Source organism: Elephas maximus, chromosome 4 (assembly GCF_024166365.1).
Source record: "Elephas maximus indicus isolate mEleMax1 chromosome 4, mEleMax1 primary haplotype, whole genome shotgun sequence".
Classification (NCBI taxonomy): domain Eukaryota; kingdom Metazoa; phylum Chordata; class Mammalia; order Proboscidea; family Elephantidae; genus Elephas; species Elephas maximus.
Genome location: NC_064822.1, coordinates 140,239,617 through 140,260,453, shown reverse-complemented (window position 1 = coordinate 140,260,453; position 20,837 = coordinate 140,239,617). Strand labels below are relative to the sequence as shown.

At 37.9% G+C, this 20,837-nt stretch overlaps 1 protein-coding gene across 13 annotated transcripts in view; it reads right to left on the bottom strand.

Moving 5' to 3' along the window:
• The window catches only part of NAV3 (neuron navigator 3), a 937,562-nt gene that overhangs the window by 193,142 nt on the left and 723,583 nt on the right, over positions 1-20,837 (bottom strand). For 12 of the 13 annotated variants that reach the window (XR_007517283.1, XM_049883940.1, XM_049883939.1 and 9 more), the window contains one exon: positions 17,687-17,802. Coding sequence is in view for 12 of the 13 variants with exons in the window: in XM_049883940.1 (XP_049739897.1) it covers positions 17,687-17,802 (116 nt within the window). In the remaining variant the exon portion in view is untranslated. Of the gene's footprint in view, positions 1-484; positions 1,946-17,686; positions 17,803-20,837 lie in introns of those variants that run through there. The other variant, XM_049883948.1, reaches the window with a different exon arrangement.

Sequence of the window (20,837 nt, the reverse complement as noted above, 5' to 3'; positions counted from 1 at the left end):
GAAGAAGCATCAGCATTTCTAAAAGTGTTACTAGAATGCAGCGTGCTTGTCACTGAGGTACAAAAAAGGGCCATCTATGCCAGTACCACTAATGCTGCAGGAGAAAATAAAAAGTACAGGAAATTCACCCACAAAGCCCTTCATCCTTCATTCCATATTTGTGGTGAGGTCACCTTGAAGGAAGTTGAATAAACAGGCCCCATTAATGACAAGGAAAAAAAAATGGGGTTTAAAAATGTTAATACTTTTAGATAGGTATCTAAAATGTACAGGTCATTAGGCCAATAAAGTCTGTGGAAAACCGCTTCTGTTTACTTTTTCCAAAAAGACTTTGCAACTAGTCTTCATATGAACTAAGCTTTACAAAGAAAATAATTTAAAGAATTAAAAAAAAAATCAGTCTGTACAATGGAAGGTAGTTGGCTAAGGCAAATATGCAGCTTCTTAAAATGCCATACACATTTGAGAAGGAAACCCAACTTACCCAGTAAGTCAGTGTAAAGTGCCTGCTCCAGATCCCCCAACATCGTAAGGATAACATCCTCATCTAGATGAGCAATCCCTTCCCGCAGGCAGCTTTCTCCTTCCTCTTCAGCCCAGCTTCTGCTGATGCTGCTTAGCTTAGAGGATACAGTTTCATCTTCAGACCTGCTCTCTTCATCACTCTCACCTTCCAAGACTTTTCTTGCAGACCAGTCCTCTAAGCCCTCACTGCCTGACTGGTTGCCTCCAGCAGGCAGGAGGTTCCAGGTCCCGGGGCTGCTGGTATGATACAGGGACTGCACAGACCTCGAGAGAAATCTGGACAGAGTGCGCCTGTCTTCATAGTGGGATTCTCTCTGGCTGGCCTTTGCCGCATTTCCAAACCAGTTGGAAATGCGCACAGTGGGTCTCCTCTTGATTTCACTGGTGAGGGTGAGATTAGTCAAAGACTTTTGCTTCTGAAGGCAAGCTCCCTTTCTCCTTACATCTTTGCCCCTAAACACAGAGAGTTCAACAGGGCGCTGCATGTCTCTTCCAGTGGCTTCACCTTTTCAATTGGACATCATCTTGTTGTCTTAGACTGAGATCTCAACTGGCCCTTTGGGTTTTGATTAACACATGCAGTTCAATAAAAGGCCAGGCTCAAACATTCACATAAATTGATTCTGTAGCTTTTGTACATAAAATGACTTGCCCACCCTTTAGCTTGCTACATCATTTCACTAATCAGTGGTACTCACAAACAGTTTGCTTGAATATAGCTGAAGCAGAAAAGAGTTCAGCAAAGATTCTGCTCCAGCTGAAAAGTAACACAGGAAGCCAACTACGTTTTCCCTTCTTCATCCAATCGCATGTCTCAGCACGAGGATGGGTCCACATTTCCCTTTACTGCTTCTGTGTGCCGAAAAGAAAGGTAGTGGAGCTGGAGGGATGGCTCTGGCTTTTTTTTTTTTTTTCCTCCTCTCACCAGCCCTTGACTGATCCAGGTCCACACCCTTTACTCTAGATGAGCTGACACAGTGCAGCAAGTACAGCCTCCGCATCAGAGCCCAGTAAGAGCAGGAATGAAGCCTGGAAGCCCAGCCCTGCCCGAGCCTCTTGCGTTTTAGTATTCCACCTGCATTCTCAGATCTATGGTTCTTTCTTGCTGCTGCAGTAGATGCTGCTGGCTGCCATGGCAGCAAACATCCTGCGAAATTGCGACAGAGCCACGGAAGCAGCTGTCCAGCCCAGAATGCCACAGGTTTCAGAGCCAAGCCTGAATGAGATGCTACACATCAACCCTATGCACATGGAGATCGCTCTCAGCCACCCAGCCTCAGCCGCGGACACACACTCTCACACTCACACACGCTCCCCGATGCTGAGAATGACAGGCTAATTCTCTATAGCTGCAGGCAGCTGAAGCAGGCAGTTCTGCCTTCTGAATGTTGGGATTTGTGCTGTAAAAGCACAAATCAAATTCAAGAGTATAAAGGACCTAAAAAACAGAGCATGACACTCTCTACCTGCTGACAGATAACACTTTAAAGGAAAACACTTCACCTCATCTTTTCCAGAACAAATCCAAGTGTTTTTGATTCTGAAGTTATTTAGCAAAATTCTAATGTAACAATAAAAGTCGAGATTTCCTCCTCCCTTCTTTAAAAAAATAGCAAAAAATGACACAAAATGTTTTTTCCCCAATATGCTTTTGACTCAAAGCATGCAAGTGGAATACGGCCAAGTATGTAGACCATAATGATGTCAACGAAAACATAAAATTCACATGAAGTATTTTGATATTGAGCATTTTTCTAAATCTACTGCATAAACCTATCACAGCATAATTAGTTATCTTCAATATTTTGATAAAACAGAAAACGTATAAGGTAAATTTCTCTTGATTCGCTAAACCACCATCTTGAAATTCTGGTTTGGGGAAAACTTTCAAAACAAATGTCAGGTATGGTAGAGGTTATGTGCTCCACTGACATTAACAAGACAAGTATTAAAGAAAAACTTTGAGGATTTTATGCCTACAAACACCCCTTATTATAAAGGGGAAAGTGGAGGAATGTATAGAAATGTTAAGTTGTGTCATTCGAATTGACATATAAATAAATCCTCATCAATTTCAGAGCTAACACAGTGAAATTAATTCTGATTTTTCATCTCATTTTATTAATTTCCACTACAGGAAATGCCCAACTCTTAACTATATACATTAACATTACAATATGCCTTGCCTATACTTTTACACGGAGCCCTGGTGTCATACTGCTTAAGAGCTCAGCTGCTAACCAAAAGGTGCACAGTTCAAATCTACCTGCTGCTCCTTGGAAACACTATGGGGCAGTTCTACTCTGTCCTATAGAGTTGCTGTGAGTTGGAACAGCCTCCACACCACCTAACAACAACAACATAGCTTTACATACAGTAACAATCTACTTTTAAAGTTAATTATTCCTTAAGCCCCCAAAGTCAAGGCAGACCATATCTAGATCCATTTTACAGATATATAAAAGGAATCAAAGTGATTTACTTAAGAACAGCAATTATTTGTAGCAAAAATTTTCAATAAACAAACCTTTGGGTTATAAATAATTATTCTCAACTCTTTAGTCTTCAAAAATAAATTGCATTATCAAAAATAAAATGAAGGTACTAATGCTGAATCACAGAAACTGACAATCGTACTTCTAAAAACATCATTTTGTAAAGTCATTTTAAAAAGACCAAAATGACCCTCCCCTTGGGATTTTTAAGAAGAACATTTTTATTTTCTTCAGTTTGAATTATTGCAGCCCAGTGAATCACCAGGTAGTGAGAACATAATGAAATTTTTTGAAGCTATGAAACTTCAATTTGTTTGACATCAGTTACACTAATACATGGTTGCATACTCTAAAGCGTTACAAATTCATTAAAAGGGAACACTAATGCTCTAACTTGAAAGGGTTGACCTTATGCATTGGCAAATGAAAGCAATAATTATGCCTTCCCTTTATACATGGGTACTTTGTACACCAGTCAGCTCAGACCAGTGGTTCTCAATTTTTACATGTTCAGAGCTACACGGAGGGTATATCAGAACACAGGTTGCTGGGTCCCATCTCCACGTCTCCTGAGTCAGTAGGTCTGCAAAGAACTTGTAACAGGTGATGCTACTGCAGCTGGCTCTGGGACTGCAGTTTGAGAACCAATAACTACAGACACTCTGGAAACCCTGGTGGCGTAGTGGTTAAGTGCTACAGCTGCTAACCAAGGGGTCGGCAGTTTGAATCTGCCAGGCACTCCTTGGAAACTGTATGGGGCAGTTCTACTCTGTCCCATAGGGTCACTATGAGTCGGAATCGACTGGAGAGCACTGGGTTTGGTTTTTTGGGGTGTAGAGACACTCTGTGTTGTCACAACTGGGAAAAGGGGTGCTACTGACATCTAGTGGTTAGAGGCTAAAAAAAAAAAGGGTGTTCCTAAACACCCTACAAAGTATCAAAAAAAAAAACCCATTGCCATTGAGTTGATTTTGACTCATAGCAATCCTAAGGGACAGAGAACAGCTGCCCTCATAGGGTTTCCAAGGAGCGGCTGGTAGATTCAAACCGGCGACCTTTTGGTTAGCAGCCTGGCTCTTAACCTCGACACCACTAGTTGTTCTTAATTGCCGTCAAGTCAATTCTGACTCATGATGACCCCATGTGGGCAGAGTAGAACTATTCCACAGGGTTTTTAAGTTTGCGACCTTTTGGAAGCAGGTTGCCAGGCCTGTCTTCCAAGGTGCTTCTGGGTTGGTTTGAACCAGGAACCTTTTGGCTAGTAACCATTTGTGCCACCCAGGACTCCCAATGTAAAAAAAAAAAAAAAACCTGTTGCCATCCAGTCAATTCCTACTCATAGCGACGTTATAGGACAGATTAGAACTGTCCCATAGGGTTTCCAAGGAGAGACTAGTTGATTAGAACTGCCAGCCTTTTGGTTAGCAGCCATAGCATGCCGTAGCTCTTAACCACTGTACCATCATGCAACCCACAATGTCAGTAGAGCAACGGTTGATAAAGCCTGGCTGAGACTAAATTATGCGACATTTACAAACAATTTCAAAATGTCAGTGGATTATAAAATCAAACATATACTACAGTATTACTCACATTAATGTCCACTCTGAGCAGGTTGCAGCTCTGATCAGATACTCTTTATTCTATGATCTAGGCAGAAAGAGTAACCCCAGTCTGGGACATGTTGGTCTTATGACAGAGGGAATAGACATGAGAGAGCCAAGCAATGGGTCTTAAAGCTTCTGCTCAGAAATGACCCATGTCATTTTCCACTCACATGCCCCAGCCTGATTCAACATAATCCTCCTGTAGGAATGAGCCCAGGAAGGAGTGTGCCAAGTCCAGTGGAGTCAGTAAGGAGGGGCTGGTAGAGACAGACTGCAAATATTTTGAAGAAATAACCTCACAGAGAAAACATCAAAGAATTTTGTTTGTCTCTTTGCTCAAAGACATTACTGTATTGTCAACTTGTAGTTATAAAAGTTTTGCCCTTGGAACTGTATCAGTCCATAGTTTTATTCTGAACAACAGTATTCAGGAACGCATTCATTGAACCCATTCATTGCCTCTCTAGAGGCAGCTATCCCTGCTTGTGTTGGGTGAGTATCCACACAAGGGTGTACCCACACTTCTGTGTGTTCACAAATATATATGCAATGTTACACAGATGGAGGAAGAGGCTTCAGTACAAAGGAGATAAACAGGCCCAATCAGAACTCAAAATGTGACTCACTCTAATTTTGCCAAAACCTAACATAAAATATAGCTACTATAATGGGATGAGTTGGAATTGACTCGACGGCACTGGGTACTGGGGGTTAATGTTATGAAAAGGAATGTTTTTGAGTTCTTTAATACACTTAATTATAAGATGCCTATTTAAGTAAAAGATCTAAACTGATTGGAATTGCCTGAGTTTCATCTTCTTGATCTTTACAAACTTTTAAGAAAAAAGTCAGTTTACGTGAGCACTTACAAAGGTTTTAAATGCCAGATAATTCTCATTATTTAATACAAAGTCTGGTGAGTAAAACAAAATGAAACACATGTATAAACATTAGCTTAGGCCTCTGATTAATCTAAATCTCACTTTAAAAATTATTTTCTCAATTCATTGTATTATTTTAAAATTATTTTTTTACAAATGAAATGCCAGCTTCGCTGATAGTGAATTAGTATGATACCTATCAACATTCCTCAGTTGAATATAAAATTCTAGCTAAAGGTTAAAAAGCGCATTAAACAAACGTTATACATGTTGGCAGACAGTCTTATGCAAAAAAAAAAAAAATAGGGCAAGTGTCAATCTATGTAAAAGAAAAAATTCTAAAACTTTGTTGAATGATAACAGTGAGGGGAAGGGGCAGGAAGAATAAACTCACTTCACATTTGGCAGAACGTCTTAGCACTTGATGAAGGGAGATGGTCTCTAAGGCCAGATTTCTTTTTGTCTATTAATGTGAGAATAAAACCAAGTTTAAGTAGTAAAATCTGCATCCTCAAAACAGCTAGCCTTGCAATACTGAGATCGTGGCATTAAAAAAAAAAAATTTTTTTTTTTTTTTTTTTTTATCTGAAACGATAGGCTGGAAACAAGAAGCTCACTTTCTTACTGCCACTTGAACTACATAATGAATTATACCTGGCTGTGATAATTACTGGAAGACCACCATCACCACCTCTGGCAAATATCACTAGGTTACCTCCCTAAGAGCATGATGAAAAAGGAGAATCAATTGATGTGCTTACAGATTTCTGAAAATCTCCAAACTGCAAAGGTCTTAAGTTTTTCCCAGGATTCTATTTTACTGAGTGTTTCTGATGCGTATCTTCACACCACAACTTGACTACATTTTTAACTTGCATGACCATTTAGTCACAGAGACATTTTTATAACTTCATGTGAAATACTGCATACTGAAAATTTAAACAACTAAGCTTTCCAACTAAGTGAGCCTCTCTAAACAAAATCTGCTTTGTAGTATGAACCATTCATCTTTGTTCCTTAACAGTGTCTCAAATCTTTAAATGCCATGGATTTTGGAGTTATGTAAGTAGGGGCATTTTTCACATTTGTTCATGTACAAAAAGAGACCCCTCCTTCCCACAGTAATATAACTCAAAAGGACAGAGAGTAGGGAAGGTATAATTTCACACACAGCTTGTTCAGGGGCTCTGACATTTCCTATAATGAACTTGGGGTAAGCCTCTCCTGCTGTAGGCTCTATTTCCTCTGTTTGTTTCACTTGGGGATGAAGATAGCTGCCAGAAGCTCTAAACTTTCTTTTTACTAACTTCAGACCTAGCAGAAAAAGAGAGCTTCATTGTCCAACCATCTCAGGAAAAGTTCCGAGATTGATTCTAAATTGTTCCAGTTGAAATCCATTGAGTCACATGACCATTCCTGAAACAGTCCTGAGGTCAAGGGAATGGGTTGTTATGAGTGGCTGTGCTTAGGTCAATTTTACTTGAACCACATGGACAAAAAATGGTGGGGATGTGGTTCCCCAGAGAAAATCAAGGTTCTATTATCAGCAGACGGGGCAATAGATGCTGGTCAGGCAAAACCACACTAGGACACCAAGGTCAGCTTACTGTGAAGTCAATGGTGCTTAAACTGTGGAAACTCTTACTCGCCTGGGCCCCTTCCAAGGACCGCTACACAATTCTGTATGTTTAATTTGTTTTATTCTTTCTTAAGCAAAGTTACCCTAATTTTATAGGTTTCAAAAATTCACAAACCTGGATCTGCCCTTGCCAGGACTAATATCATCACAGTTCTGTATCATGAAGTTTACTTGGGGAACAGAACGAGGAATTACTCCCCACTGAGGTCCCCATACCAATCATTAGCAATAGGAGTTCAACAGTGTCAACAGCATTTGGAACTGTGAAATTTTGGGTTACAAAAAAACTAGTGAGATCCCAAGATCCCAATGAATTTAGGAAAATTGGCCATTTTCACAAAAAGAAACTAATAAAAATAATAAGGCAAGAAGAATTTTTTTTCAAACTACTTTCACTGAGGTTGTATCTTCCTGGCTTGTTATTCCCTGATTTCTCCATCCATTAGAATGTCACAAATCTTTTGGGACAACATACATATCTGCTCTTTTTTTAAGCCCTTCCCAACTCTTTCCGGCAAACTTAGTTGCTCACAATGTCTATGAGTTTATTTACTTGTAGCATTAAAGTTTATCCATTTGCCTCTCGCTCTTCAATAGGAGGGTTCGTGTCTTAGTCATGTTTGTTTTCCCAACTCTTGAGAAGCCTGGCATGTATAAGGTGCCAGGTGAAAAATACTGAAAGGACGGATGGATGAATAACACCGTATCTCACAACAATCCTGTGATTCACTAGACATCACCATAGTCACCTCAGAGATAAGGAATCTGAGGAATAATTTAACAGATAAATAATGTCAGGGAAGAGGCTATTTTGTCCAATTTCTAGAACATTTTTCTTCCCACATCTCATATTATCTTCAAAGAAATAGTCTATGGGCCAGTCTAAGCTAGTGCTAAGCAATAAATTGAAGCGCTTATGCTTATGTAGTTTGTGGTTTCTCTAGTAGCAGAATGTAGTAGCAATAGCAGAAATGAGAAACAAAAGGAGAGCTGTGGCAGGAAGTTCTGAAAGAGGAAGTAATGGAGACTGAAAGAAAGGGAAGTGATAACTAAAATAGGAAAAATTCTGTAAGCTTTAAGTTTATGACAGATTCATTCTTTTATAGGTTTATACTACGATTATGTGTTCATCCTTACTGTCTTTCTCTCTCTCCCTCTATATATATACACACACACATATGTATGTGTGTATATATACATGTGTATATGTGTGTATATATACAAATATCTGTGTATATATTTGTATGTTATATAGGTATACATATATATATATACACACACATGCAATATATCTTCTAAAATCCCAGCTCATCAGAGAGTATTTCTGAGCCATTATATTGCCTCTTTAAAATGACTAAACATTTTCCTCCTCAAAATTTTTGATTATTCAGTGACAGCACAGACAAAATTAAATTTGTAGATACTCTCTTTTCTTGCTGTAGTTGTTATAGATGCCAACAAGTCATTTCTGACTCACAGCAACACCACATGCAACAGAACGAATGAAACAATGCTTAATCCTGCCTCATCCTCACAATCATTACTATGTTTGAGCCCACTGTTGCAGCCACTGCGTCAGTCCAACTCATTGAAGGTCTTCCTCTTTTTCACTGATCCTCTACTTTACCAAGCACGATGTCCTTCTCCAGGGACTGGTCCCTCCTGATAACATATCCAAAGTATGTGAGACAAAGTCTCGCTATTCTTGCTTCTAAGGAGTGTTCTGGCTGTACTTGTTCCAAGACAGACATGTTCATTCTTCTGGAAGTCCATGGTATATTCAATATTCTTCAACAAAGCCATAATACAAATGCATCAATTCTTCTTTGATCTTCCTTATTCATTGTGCGGCTTTTGCTTGCATGTGAGGTGACTGAAAATACTATGGCTTGGTCAGGCGCATCTTAGTCTTCAAAGTGACATCTTTGCTTTTAAACACTTTAAAGAGGTCTTTTGCAGCAGATTTGCCCAATGCAATGCATCATTTCATTTCTTGACTGCTGCTTCTATGGGCATTGATCTGGAACCAAGGGCAATGAAATCCTTGACAATTTCAATCTTTTCTGTTTATCATGATGTTGCTTATTAGTCTGGTTGTGAGGATTTTTGTTTTATGTTGAAGTGTAATCCATACTGAAGACTTTGATCTTCATTAGTAAGTGCTTCAAGTCCTCTTTGCTTTCATTGAGCAAGGTTTTGTTATCCTGAAATCCTGATGGCATGTTATTCTTCATAAAGTACAGCTTCTCAGATTACTTGTTCAGCATATAGACTGAATAAGTATGGTGAAAGGATACAACCCTGACGCACACCTTTCCTGATTTGAAACCATGCAGTGTCCCCTTGTTCTGTTCAAATGACTGCCTCTTGGTCTATGTACAGGTTCTGCATGAGCACCATTAAGTGTTTTGGAATTCCCATTCTTCACAATATTATCCATAATTTGTTATGATTCACACATTGGAATGACTTTGCATAGTCAATAAAACACCGGTAAACATCTTTCCAGTATTCCCTGCTTTCAGCCATGATTCATCTGACATCAGCAATGATATCCCTCATTCCACATCCTCTTCTGAATCCAGCTTGAATTTCTGGCAGTTCCCTGTTGATGTACTGCTGCAACCACTTTTGGATTATCTTCAGCAAAATTTTACTTGTGTGTGATATTAATGATATTCTTCAATAATTTCTTTATTCTGTTGGATAACCTTTGTTTGGAGTGGGTACAAATATTGATCCCTTCTAGTAGGTTGGCCAGGTAGCAGTCTTCCAAATTTTTTGGCATAGACGCTTGGTGCCCTGCAACGATTTGTTGAAACTTCTAAATGGTATTCTTTCAGTTCCTGGAGGCTTATTTTTCATCAGTGCTTTCGGTGTAGCTTGGAATTCTTCCTTCATTACCATGGGTTCTTGATCATTATGTTATCTCCTGAAATGGCTGAATGTTGACCAATTCTTTTTGGTACAGTGACTCTGCATATTCCTTCCATCTCCCTGCATCGTTTAATATTTTGCCCATGGAATCCTTCAATATTGCAACGAGAAACTTGAGTTTTTTCTTCAGTTCTTTCAGCTTGAGAAATTCTGAGTGTTTTCTTCCCTTTTGGTTTTCTAACTCCAGGTCTTTGCACATTTCATTGTAATACTTTGTCTCCTTGAGCTGTCCTTTAAAATCTTCTGTTCAATTCTTTTACGTGGTCATTTCTTTCATTCGCTTTAGCTACTCTACATTCAAGAGCACGTTTCAGAATCCCTTCTGACATTCATTTTGATCTTTTCTTTCTTTTCCTTTTACTGGCCTCTTGCTTTCTTCATGTATGATGTCGTTGAGGTCATCTCACAACTCCTCTGGTTTTTGGTCATTAGTGTTCAATGCATCAAATTTATACTTGAGAAGGTCTCTAAATTCAGGTTGGATATACTTAAGGTCGTACTTTGGCTTTCGTGGACTTGTTTTCATTTTCCTCAGCTTCAACTTGAACTTGCATATGAGCAAATGATAATCTGTTCAGCAGTCAGCCCCTGGCCTTATTCTGACTGATGATATTGAGCTTCTCCATCATCTGTTTCCACAAATATAGTCAATTTGATTTCTGTGTATTCCATCCCACAAGAGCATAGAGCCTTCATTTATGCTGTTGAAAAATGTATTTGCAAAGAATAACTCATTGGTCTTGCAAAATTCTACCACATGATCTCTGGTGTCATTTTTAACACCATGGCTGTATTTTCCAACTAGTGATCCTTCTTTGTTTCCAGCTTTCACATTGCAATCACCAGTAACTATCAATGAATCTAGATTGCATGTCTGATCAATTTCAGACTGCAGAAGTTAGTAAAAATCTTCAATTTCTTCATCTTTGGCATTAGTGGTTGGTATGCCAATTTGTATAATACTCATATTAACTGGTCTTTCCTATAGGCGTATTGATGCTTTCCTATCACTGACAGCATTGCACTTCAAGATAGGTCTTGGAATGTTCTTCTTGACAATGAATGTGATGCCATTACTCTTCAATTTATCATTCCTAGTATGCTATATCATATGATTATGTTATTCAAAATGGCCCAACACCAGTCCATTTCAGCTCACTAATACCAAGTATATTTATTTTCAAGTGTTCCATTTCTTTTCTGACAACTTACAATTTTCCTAGATTCATATTTCATACAGTCCATGTTTCATTTTTTAATGGATGTTTGCAGCTGTGTCTTTTCATTTTGATCCATGCCACATCAGCAAATGAAGGTCTCAAAAGCTTTACTCCATTCATGTAATTAAGTTCCACTCTACTCTGAGGAGGCATCTCTTCCCAGTCATATTTTGAGTGCCTTCCAACCTAAGGGCTCATCTTTTGCACTGTGTCAGACAATATTCTGCTTTTCTACTCATGTCGATCTCTTCAACTGAGGGTTATTTACTTTTTTACTGTTATTTAATATGCTGTACTTTCCTATAGCCATAAATCACATAGTGTTATTACAGCAAGTGTTGATATCTGTGATATATTTACCTCTGAATGTTATAAAGTCAAGTTCACTGTGATTTATTTCTAAATGGTCTATGCTGTCATATTGCCTTCCAAATTAAAGTTATTATTCTCAAATTTCCTATTTTGTCCACCTGAAAATTATTATGCTCCTTCCCCATTATGTATCTCATTTCTATGACATGTCCATTACATTTACTTCATTTTAGAAATATTTATTGAGCATTTAATATATATCAGCCATATGTTGGGGATATATCAGTTAACAGGACAGAACTGATTGAATTCTGGATATATTTTTAAACTGAAATAATTCCTTGCTACCACAATTTATTTGGTACCTCAGTTATGACAGTGAATTAGGATAAGAGGAATATTGTGTCATCTAAATTTATTTTTTGAGTCAGAAATAATAGCAAGAGTTCAAATAGCAAAAAAAAAAAAAAAAAACCTCAAAAAATTGCTTCAAATATACAACTGTATTCCAGAGCTCACATAGAAAACAATACCCCTGGAGTCAACAGGTTTTCTGGTTGATTGAATATCAGGTATGAGAGTATAGGAGGAGTCAAGAATTATTCTAAGATTTCAGGTCTGAGCAACAGGAGAGAGAGAATTATCATTAACCAGAACAGAGAAAATGCAAAGTGAAGAGTTTTTAAGGATGAAATTTTGAGGAGTAAAATCAGAAGTTCATTTTTAGATATACTGACTTTGGGGTGTCTATGAGATATTCAGGTGGAGATGTTGTATACACAGTTGGAGATATAAGTCTGGGACGCTGGGGTAAGGACTAAGGTAGAGAGAGACATTTGTGAGCCATCAATATACAGATGGAATTTAAAGCCATAAGCAGTATTAAATCACCAAGGGAGCATGTATAGTTCAGGAACTGAGACCAAATCAGTTCAGTTATAAGAGATCAGGGAGAAAAGGAATAACTAGAAAAGGAGACTGAGAAGGAGCAAACATTGAGGTTCAAGGAAAACAAAGGGAATGTGATATCCTGAAAGGCAAGCAAGAAACTTTTCCAGAGGAGGGCATGTGCTGCTGAGAGGTAAAATAACAACTGAGACCTTGGATTTGCCCATATATATATCACTGGTACCTCAGTTAAGAGCTTCAGTGGAGAGATGGGGCTGAAAGCTTAATTGGAGTAGGTTTATTAGAGAGGAGAGAAATTAGTGTCAGTGATTGAAGGCTATTCTTTGTAGGATTGTTCTATAAAGAGGGAAAGATAAATGTGGGTAATACTTGAGCAAATTGGGGTTTCCTGGAAGCTCGGTCTGCCTTTATGGTTTCTATCTAGGCTGCCTAAGCTGAAGCCTTGGGCTCAGAGCATTCTCTGATAAGGAGGCAGGGAATTGGGGCTCACTCTCACTGCCAGTTTATTCTCTTTGTCAGAGAAGGTTTCCTCCCTGTTTTGAGCTCACAGTAACTTTCTATTTCCCCGTGACTACCCATAAATGAAGTCCTGGTGGTGCAGTGGTTAAGAGCTTGGCTGCAAACCAAAAGGTCGGCAGTTCAAATCCACCAGCAGCTCCTTTGAAACCCTATAGGGCAGTTCTACCCTATGCTATAGGGTCGCTGTGAGTCGGAATCAACTCCATGGCAACAGGATTAGATTGGACCCATAACTACTTAATTGTACAGAATTAATCTTGTAGCTAGAGGGGAAGAAATGTTGCATGCTTTGGTCACAGGATGGTCATGCTGTTCACCCCTGAACAAATGCACTCTCCTAGTCACTGGATGGCCATTCTGTTTGCACCTGAGCAGAGACACCTTCCTCTTCCCTTCCTGTTGCTTCCCTGTAGGCCAGCGTGTACACCCCTCTGGTTTCTCTGTATAAGCCCCAGGCCCAAGTTGCTCTGTTCTCTCATGCATGGTTAATTAAGGGGTGCACACAGAAGTGACCTAAAACATTCCACACTTGGACAGGAACCTTTTGGGAGAACCTGGTTCTTGATAAACCCTTACTCCATTTATCAATGTCCTGATTACTATAAGCAAAAAAAGTCTGTGACAATGTCAGTGAGTAGTATAATTATTTGTTCTAATCCAAAAAGCCCTTCACCATTTCATCTGTTTTATTTCACTCAGTACATTGCAGGGTCAAGAAAAGTTGACCTTATAGAGACAGAAGACAGAGTATAAGACAAAAGGAAGAATAAATGGGTATAGATATTGGTGCATGGGCAAATGTGAAGGCAGTAGTTTGTAAAGGTGTTTTCTGACTGTTTTACTTTTTTCAGTGAAGCAGACAGTAAGGTCACCAGTTAACAGGAAGTATGTAAGAGATAGTATTGTAGGTTTGAGAAGAAAAGAAAATGTATATAGTTGTCATCTAAGAAATTGAAAGAGTAAACAGATTAGACAAATATAGAATAATTGTGGGGTAGCTTTGAGTATTCCCTTGAATAATTTAAAGTGAGTCACATGGGTAAGGTGTTTTTCCCCAGGCTCATTTATTGCAGGTGTGGAATAGGTGGAGCATTGAATGGTATCAGGTCAGCAACTTCATTAAATGAGTACAACATGAGAGTTAAGAATATAGGCAAAAGTAAAGTTACACCCAGGACTATAAGAATTCAGCTATCTAAAAAGGGAAGAAAAATATACAGGGTTTGGTGATGAATAATAAAGTGTGGTGGGATCAATGAGTTTGAAATCTTAGTAAAGCCACTGGTGGAGTCAGGGTACAAAGGAAGAGTACAGGAAAGATAGGAGGTGGTAGCCAGTGAGAGAGGGGTATAGGAAATTGAGATTATGGAAAAGTTGGAGCTGCTGGCAATCACCAGATCTACAGTATGACTTTGAGGATAAGTAGCTCAGAAGGGCTGGAGGACAAGACCATTGTGAGAGAGTCCAGGGAGTGGAAGGATCATCTATGAGAATACTGCAAACACCAAAAATTAAAGCAAAAATTGCAATAGAGTACCCTATTTTTACATGAATAACACATGCCTTCTATGTTTGCGAACCACATCCTCCCCCCATGAGGTATTTTCTTAAGTATGCTATGCTAATTTTTTTTACAGCAACATGTAAAAAAAAAAAAAAATGGCATAGCTGCATTTACAAAAATACCTCACAGAGGGGAGGGCATGGTTGGCAAACAAACATAGAAGGTATATGTTATTTGCATAAAAACATGGTAATAGTTATGCAAAGCCTAAAACTGAAAAATTGAGGAGGATATTCAATCTCATCTCTCTATGATATTCATGCTCTCATCACTGTCCTACTGGTACACTCTCATCAAGGTTTCTCTAAATACAGTGTTCAATTTATAGCTTACTAACAGTAAATTAGAGGTTCCTAGATGGCACAAATAATTTGTGCTCAACTACTAACCTAAAGATTGGCAGTTCAAACCCACCCAGCAGCACCATGGAAGAAAGGCCTGGCAATCTGTTTCTGAAATGAAAACCTTTGGAGCAGTTCTACTCTGTAGCACATGGGGTTGCCATGAGTCGGAATTGACTTGATGGTAATGGGTTTTAACAGTAAATAAAAATCACCTTTCTTCCACCCAATCTTAAGTTTACATTGAGGGACATTTACTACCACACTACCAGCTAATTTTGAAAAGAAGATAGTAGGAAAGACACAATCAGATAAGCCTCAGTTCTGAATTTATTTTCTTTCTTTTACTATACCAAAAAACTTCCTATCTAAATCATAGAATCAAGTTTATAATTCTATATATACATTACATTATTACTGCAAAATAATAGTGTCTTCTAATAAATTTAAATTATTATATTACCATCTAGTATTCTATTGATAACATGGGAACACTAAATGGAAATATTAACTGGAACTATGAAAAAATAATCAGATGGTAGATAGGGTCAGACTGTAGAAAACATCAAATATGGATTATTTATATAATCAGAAATAGTGATATATTAATTTCAGAAAAACAATGTTCTTTTTGAAATTCACATAAACATTACACTTCAAACTGTGCCACCACGTGCATTGCTCCTAAAGACTTGAGCTCTAGTATTAAAAAAAAAAAAAAAGTATTGGATAGGCATAATTATGCTAATTGAAGTTATTCATGTGTAAGCAAACATGTGAGGGATATGTTTCCTCAGGCCACACTAGGTTTACAAACTATCTAGTCACAATAAAGGTACACAGCATCGTTCTGGCCATGAGACTATCCGGAGCTATGGGAAAGCCACGTGGAACACTTCTCCCAAGTATTTTGAAGAACCTACAAATACCATCCCATAGCTACATCATGACATTAACCATTTCTTCCCCTTCCCTGTTGTAATCTTCACGTGAAACTTCTGGTGTCTAATGATGCCACTGATGGTAACTCCCAAAGTTACCCTTGGCATGCTGTCATTGTCAATACCCACTGGTGGATACTGCAGTAAAAGCTAACCCTTGCCAAAGCGTGCTTCAGGTCTGATGAAATGGGGGAGTTTCTTCACCCTTAAATTTGTGATATGGTTACTTTCATGAGCTTCAGAGCAACACTTTGAATCCTTGGAGTAATATTTTAATTACATACTTTTTAGTTTTTTGTTTGTTTTTCTTTTCTTTTCCCCTTGGATGTAGCTGTGACTACACATAAACTAGGTAAGAAGTTACTGGAATAACAGACATAATTCTACTCCTACCCATTCTTACTTAAAAACAGATAAAATGTTCTTCCATTCTCTCTCCCTTCATTGTTGTTAGGTGCTGTCGAGTCTGTTCCAACTCACAGTGACCCTATGTACAACAGAAGGAGACACTGCCTGGTCCTGCACCATCCTCACAATCGTTGCTATGCCTGAGCCCATTGTTGCCGCCACTGTATCAATCCATCTTGTTGAGGGTCTTCCTCTCTTTTGCTGACCCTCTCTGTTTTACCAAACATGATGTCCTCCAGGAACTGGTCCCTCCTGTTAATGTTTCCAAAGTATGTGAGATGAAGTCTTGCCATCCCTGTTTCTAAGGAGCATTCTGGTGATACTTCTTCCAAAACAGATTTGTTCATTCTTCTGGCAGTCCATGGTCTATTCAACATTCTTTATCAACACCATAATTCAAAGGCATCAATTATTCTTCAGCCTTCCTTATTCATTGTCCAGCTTTCGCATACATGTGAGAAGATTGAAAATATGGCTTGGATCTGGCATATCTTAGTCTTCAAAGGGATATCTTTGCTTCTGAGCACTTTAAAGAGGTCTTTTGCGGCAGATTTGCTCAGTGCAATACATCATTTTATTTCTTGACTGCTGCTTCTGTGAGCATTGACTGCAGATCCAAGTAACATAAAGTCCTTGAAAACTTCAATATTTTCTCTGTTTATCATGATGTTGCTTACTGGCACAGTTGTGAGGGCAGCATATTTTGCTAAGAGGCTGCTGAGTACCTCATGAAAACAGTCCTATATATAACAACATTCCAATAAAGGCTTTCCATAAAGGCTCAGGCTTATCTGGATCCTAGGAAAAACACTGGGCTCAAGCTAAGAAACCTGTTTTATACACTTAAAAACCTAACAAACCGTGTCTGAGGTATGTCTTATGTGTGTGTGTATATATATACACATTATTTATATGAAATGCAAATATTTTCCTAGTTTTTTTTATAATGCATATTTGGAACCACCATATAGAAATGTTCAATAATAATATACAATTGGAGATAGAGCAGGTTTAGATTTGCGATGGAAAATTTACATTAACACCTGATCTTTAGTATAGTTTCAATTGCCAAATACATCCAAGGGCCGTCTTATTACCAAGAAGTTTCTCTAGTTTTTTTTTTTTCTCCCCGAATATGATCAACTTGACTGAGGGCAATATTGACTACAAATCTCGACTTATGAAAGTACTACTATTTTCTACAAAGCCATAATGAGATCATCCTAAGAAGAACAGCCAAACAGTTCCAATAATCTCTGATGCATAAGATGTATGCAGTCCATTTTTGCATAAGAAAAGACAGCATAGTACAAATATGATTTAATATACAAATTTACAGAGAGATTACAATTCTCAGGTTTGACCTACCCATCAATCAGATGACTTACCAGATATCTCCTCTAGGCACTGCTTAGCTGTCTTACTATATGATAAATCCATTTTAGTAGGACTGGTGCAGGAGTCAGCAGATGGTAAGGAGGTACCTTCATTTTCTGAATGTGCTCTGGAATTAACCGAGACAGAAATAAACAGCAATTACAGTCACCAGTGACTCATCATCAACATGGAAGCTCTCTCATATGAGAAGAAATCAACTTATTAAAAGTTTTTTTTGTTTTTATCAAGGTAAGTAAGCATTTCTTTATGACTGGGACCTTCTAGGACTGTCTATCTATAAGAAAATTTTGTTACTTATTGTATACAAGAAGGAATGAGATATTAAAAACAAATTTCTTAGACTTTTCTACACTTAAAAGCTTGAAACTACTAATAGTTGGTTATATTTTTGGGCAAAAGACTTGAGCAGATCCAACTTTTTATTATTTTTTTATAAAAACTCATGCCAAATTGTGTTCTTGTGAAATAACTAATAAAAGCACTGAAACCTAGAAATCATTTTTCCGTGAAATTCTTATTTTGAATTATTTTTGTTTTTCAGTATTGTTCACAAATACCCTCAGTAATGTGCTTTCCAGAATGAAGAAACAGTAACCACCTGTATTTGTTCAAAATGCTGACCAATTATATTAAGCTTGGACCAATATTGAGCATACGTGAGTTTTAAAACACATTATTAAAAACACAAAGTATGAGGAAAAATAAGTATTAAATTTGTTCAACCACATGAATGTGATTATTATGATGGCTTGACTGTCAAAGATTTCAGAATTATTGAAGTCAATCAAAAACAAATTTTCATTCTTACAACTACCTATTACATGTCATATATTTGCACGTGTATACGCATGCGTGTGTATTTGTGTGTGTGGTTAACATGTGAAGGGTAGGGCACTCAATGAAGGGACTACATAATTTTTGATATTCCAATCTTATTTTATTTATTATTTCTTCCTTTAATACACAGACAACCATTATAAGATATACTTTCTTTCTCTGTGAAGCTTCCAAACCTGCATATATTCAATTCAACTCACCACAGCTTAAAAAATTTCACAGCATGAACCATTAAGACACAGAAGGAGAAAAGCCAATATAGTATGGTATGTTGGACTGTGTTCTTTGCAGACATCTCATTTGCCCTAGAGTCCCAAGTTTCTAGTACTGTGTTTGGTTCAGGGCAATGATCACTGAATATTTCTTAATTAAAAAAAAAGTGGCAAATATTTATATGTGAAAGAAAAATTCAGTATATTTTTTTCTAAATCAACTTCTAATTAATATTTTGCTTTTATTATAAATTCTGCTTTTGTTTTTTGAGAAAATAGAGGATATTAATCATTGATGCCAGAAATATTTGATAGTTATTTGACAGATCTATAAACCCGCACAGCTCATTAGAATTTTAACAATTATAGAAAGCTATAATGCTGTATGCATGGGTCTATGTGCACATATATGAACTGATATAAAAAACAGAGAGCTATACAGGAATTCCTATATGCAGCTGTGCCTTGATCCTATTTCACCCCAACTTAAACTAAATATAAAAATTATAGGAAAATTAAGAAAGAGGATAGGCTACTATTCAAGTGTCAGGACATACCACCAAGGTCAGCAAGAACTTCAGTGTTGCTAAAGTCAGCAAACATTTTTAGTCTTCACCTTTCTTGATATCTTGACAGCATTCAAGACAGGACACTCCTCCCTTCATGAAATTATCCTATATTAGCTTCTATGATAAAATTCTCCAGTTTGCTCCCCATTTTCTTTAAATGCTGCTTTTTATACTTATTTTCTACTCTATAGGGTCGCTATGAGTGGGAATTGACTCAACATCGATGGGCTTTTACCCAGTAACTAAATGTTATAGTTCTGGGTAGTAAATAGAAGAAAAAAGGGGTTGTTAAAGATTAAATTATGTTTCCCCAAAATATGTGCTAGAATCCTGACCCCTATACCTGTGGATGTAATATGGTTTGGGAATAGGGTTTTCTTGTTATTTTAATGAGGCCATTTTACCAGTATATAGTGTGTCACAAACCTAATCACTTCTGAGTTATAAAAAGAGCACATTAGACGCAGGAGCAAGCACAAATAGGGAAAGACGGATGCCACATGAAGATCATCAAGGAACTAAGGAATGCTGGGACAGACAAGGATCTCCCCCTACAGCTGACAGAGACAGAGCCTTTCCCTACAGTCAGTGTCCTGAATTCGGACTTCTAGACTCCTGTGAGAAAATAAATCTCTGCTCTTTAAAGCCACCCACTTGTTGTATTTCTGTTACAGTTGCACTAAGTAACTGACAGAATTTGGTACCAGATGCTTCTTTTTCCTCTTTTGTTCTCCTCTACTCAATAACTAAATGCTATGGTTCTGGGTAGCAAATAGAAGGCATACAGAAGGAAAAATGTTGGGGCTCCTCAAAGCAGGCTCCTAAGCTTCTTGCAGTTTTCATTCTGTTAGATCACCTCTAGATCATCTAAGTCATGTCTTTGCTTTAGCTATTAAGTATTCACATATGAATTCCAAATATATAACTCTAATTCAGAGCTTTCCTCTGAATTCCAGATGTGCACAATAACCGCGAAACTGACATTTCCTCTTGGTTGTCACAAAGATACCACACACCCATTGTTACGGATTGAACCATGCTCCTCCAAAAAGTTATGTTGATGTTCCAGTCCCTGTACCTGTAAATGTGACCCTGTTTGGGAATAGGGTATGAGGTAGCAAAAGCAGTTTTTGCCTCTCCAATTGTACTGAAAGAACATATTCTAAGGGAAGTAGGACCCTCCTCCCCTAGTGCCTTAGTTATAAGTTTTCCTAGTGTTTTAGTGATACGATGTATGATTAACTATATAATTGCATGCTGGCAAGATCTAATCTTAGATCCCAGAAGTAGAGGAAATATTCTTCCTTTGATGCCATCAAGGCTGAGGACAATGACCACAAGACCATCACACACCCTGAGCCTAGACTGCATCAAGGAGCCTCTCTCTTTCTCCCCATCCCCTTTTCCTATGCACATTGATCCCTCTGGTTTAAGGTATATGGAAAACCCAAGGCCCTTTGCTCTTTTGTTTCCTTCACCTCTGATGTTTTGAGGGGCTATGTGGGTATAGAAGAGTTTTCATT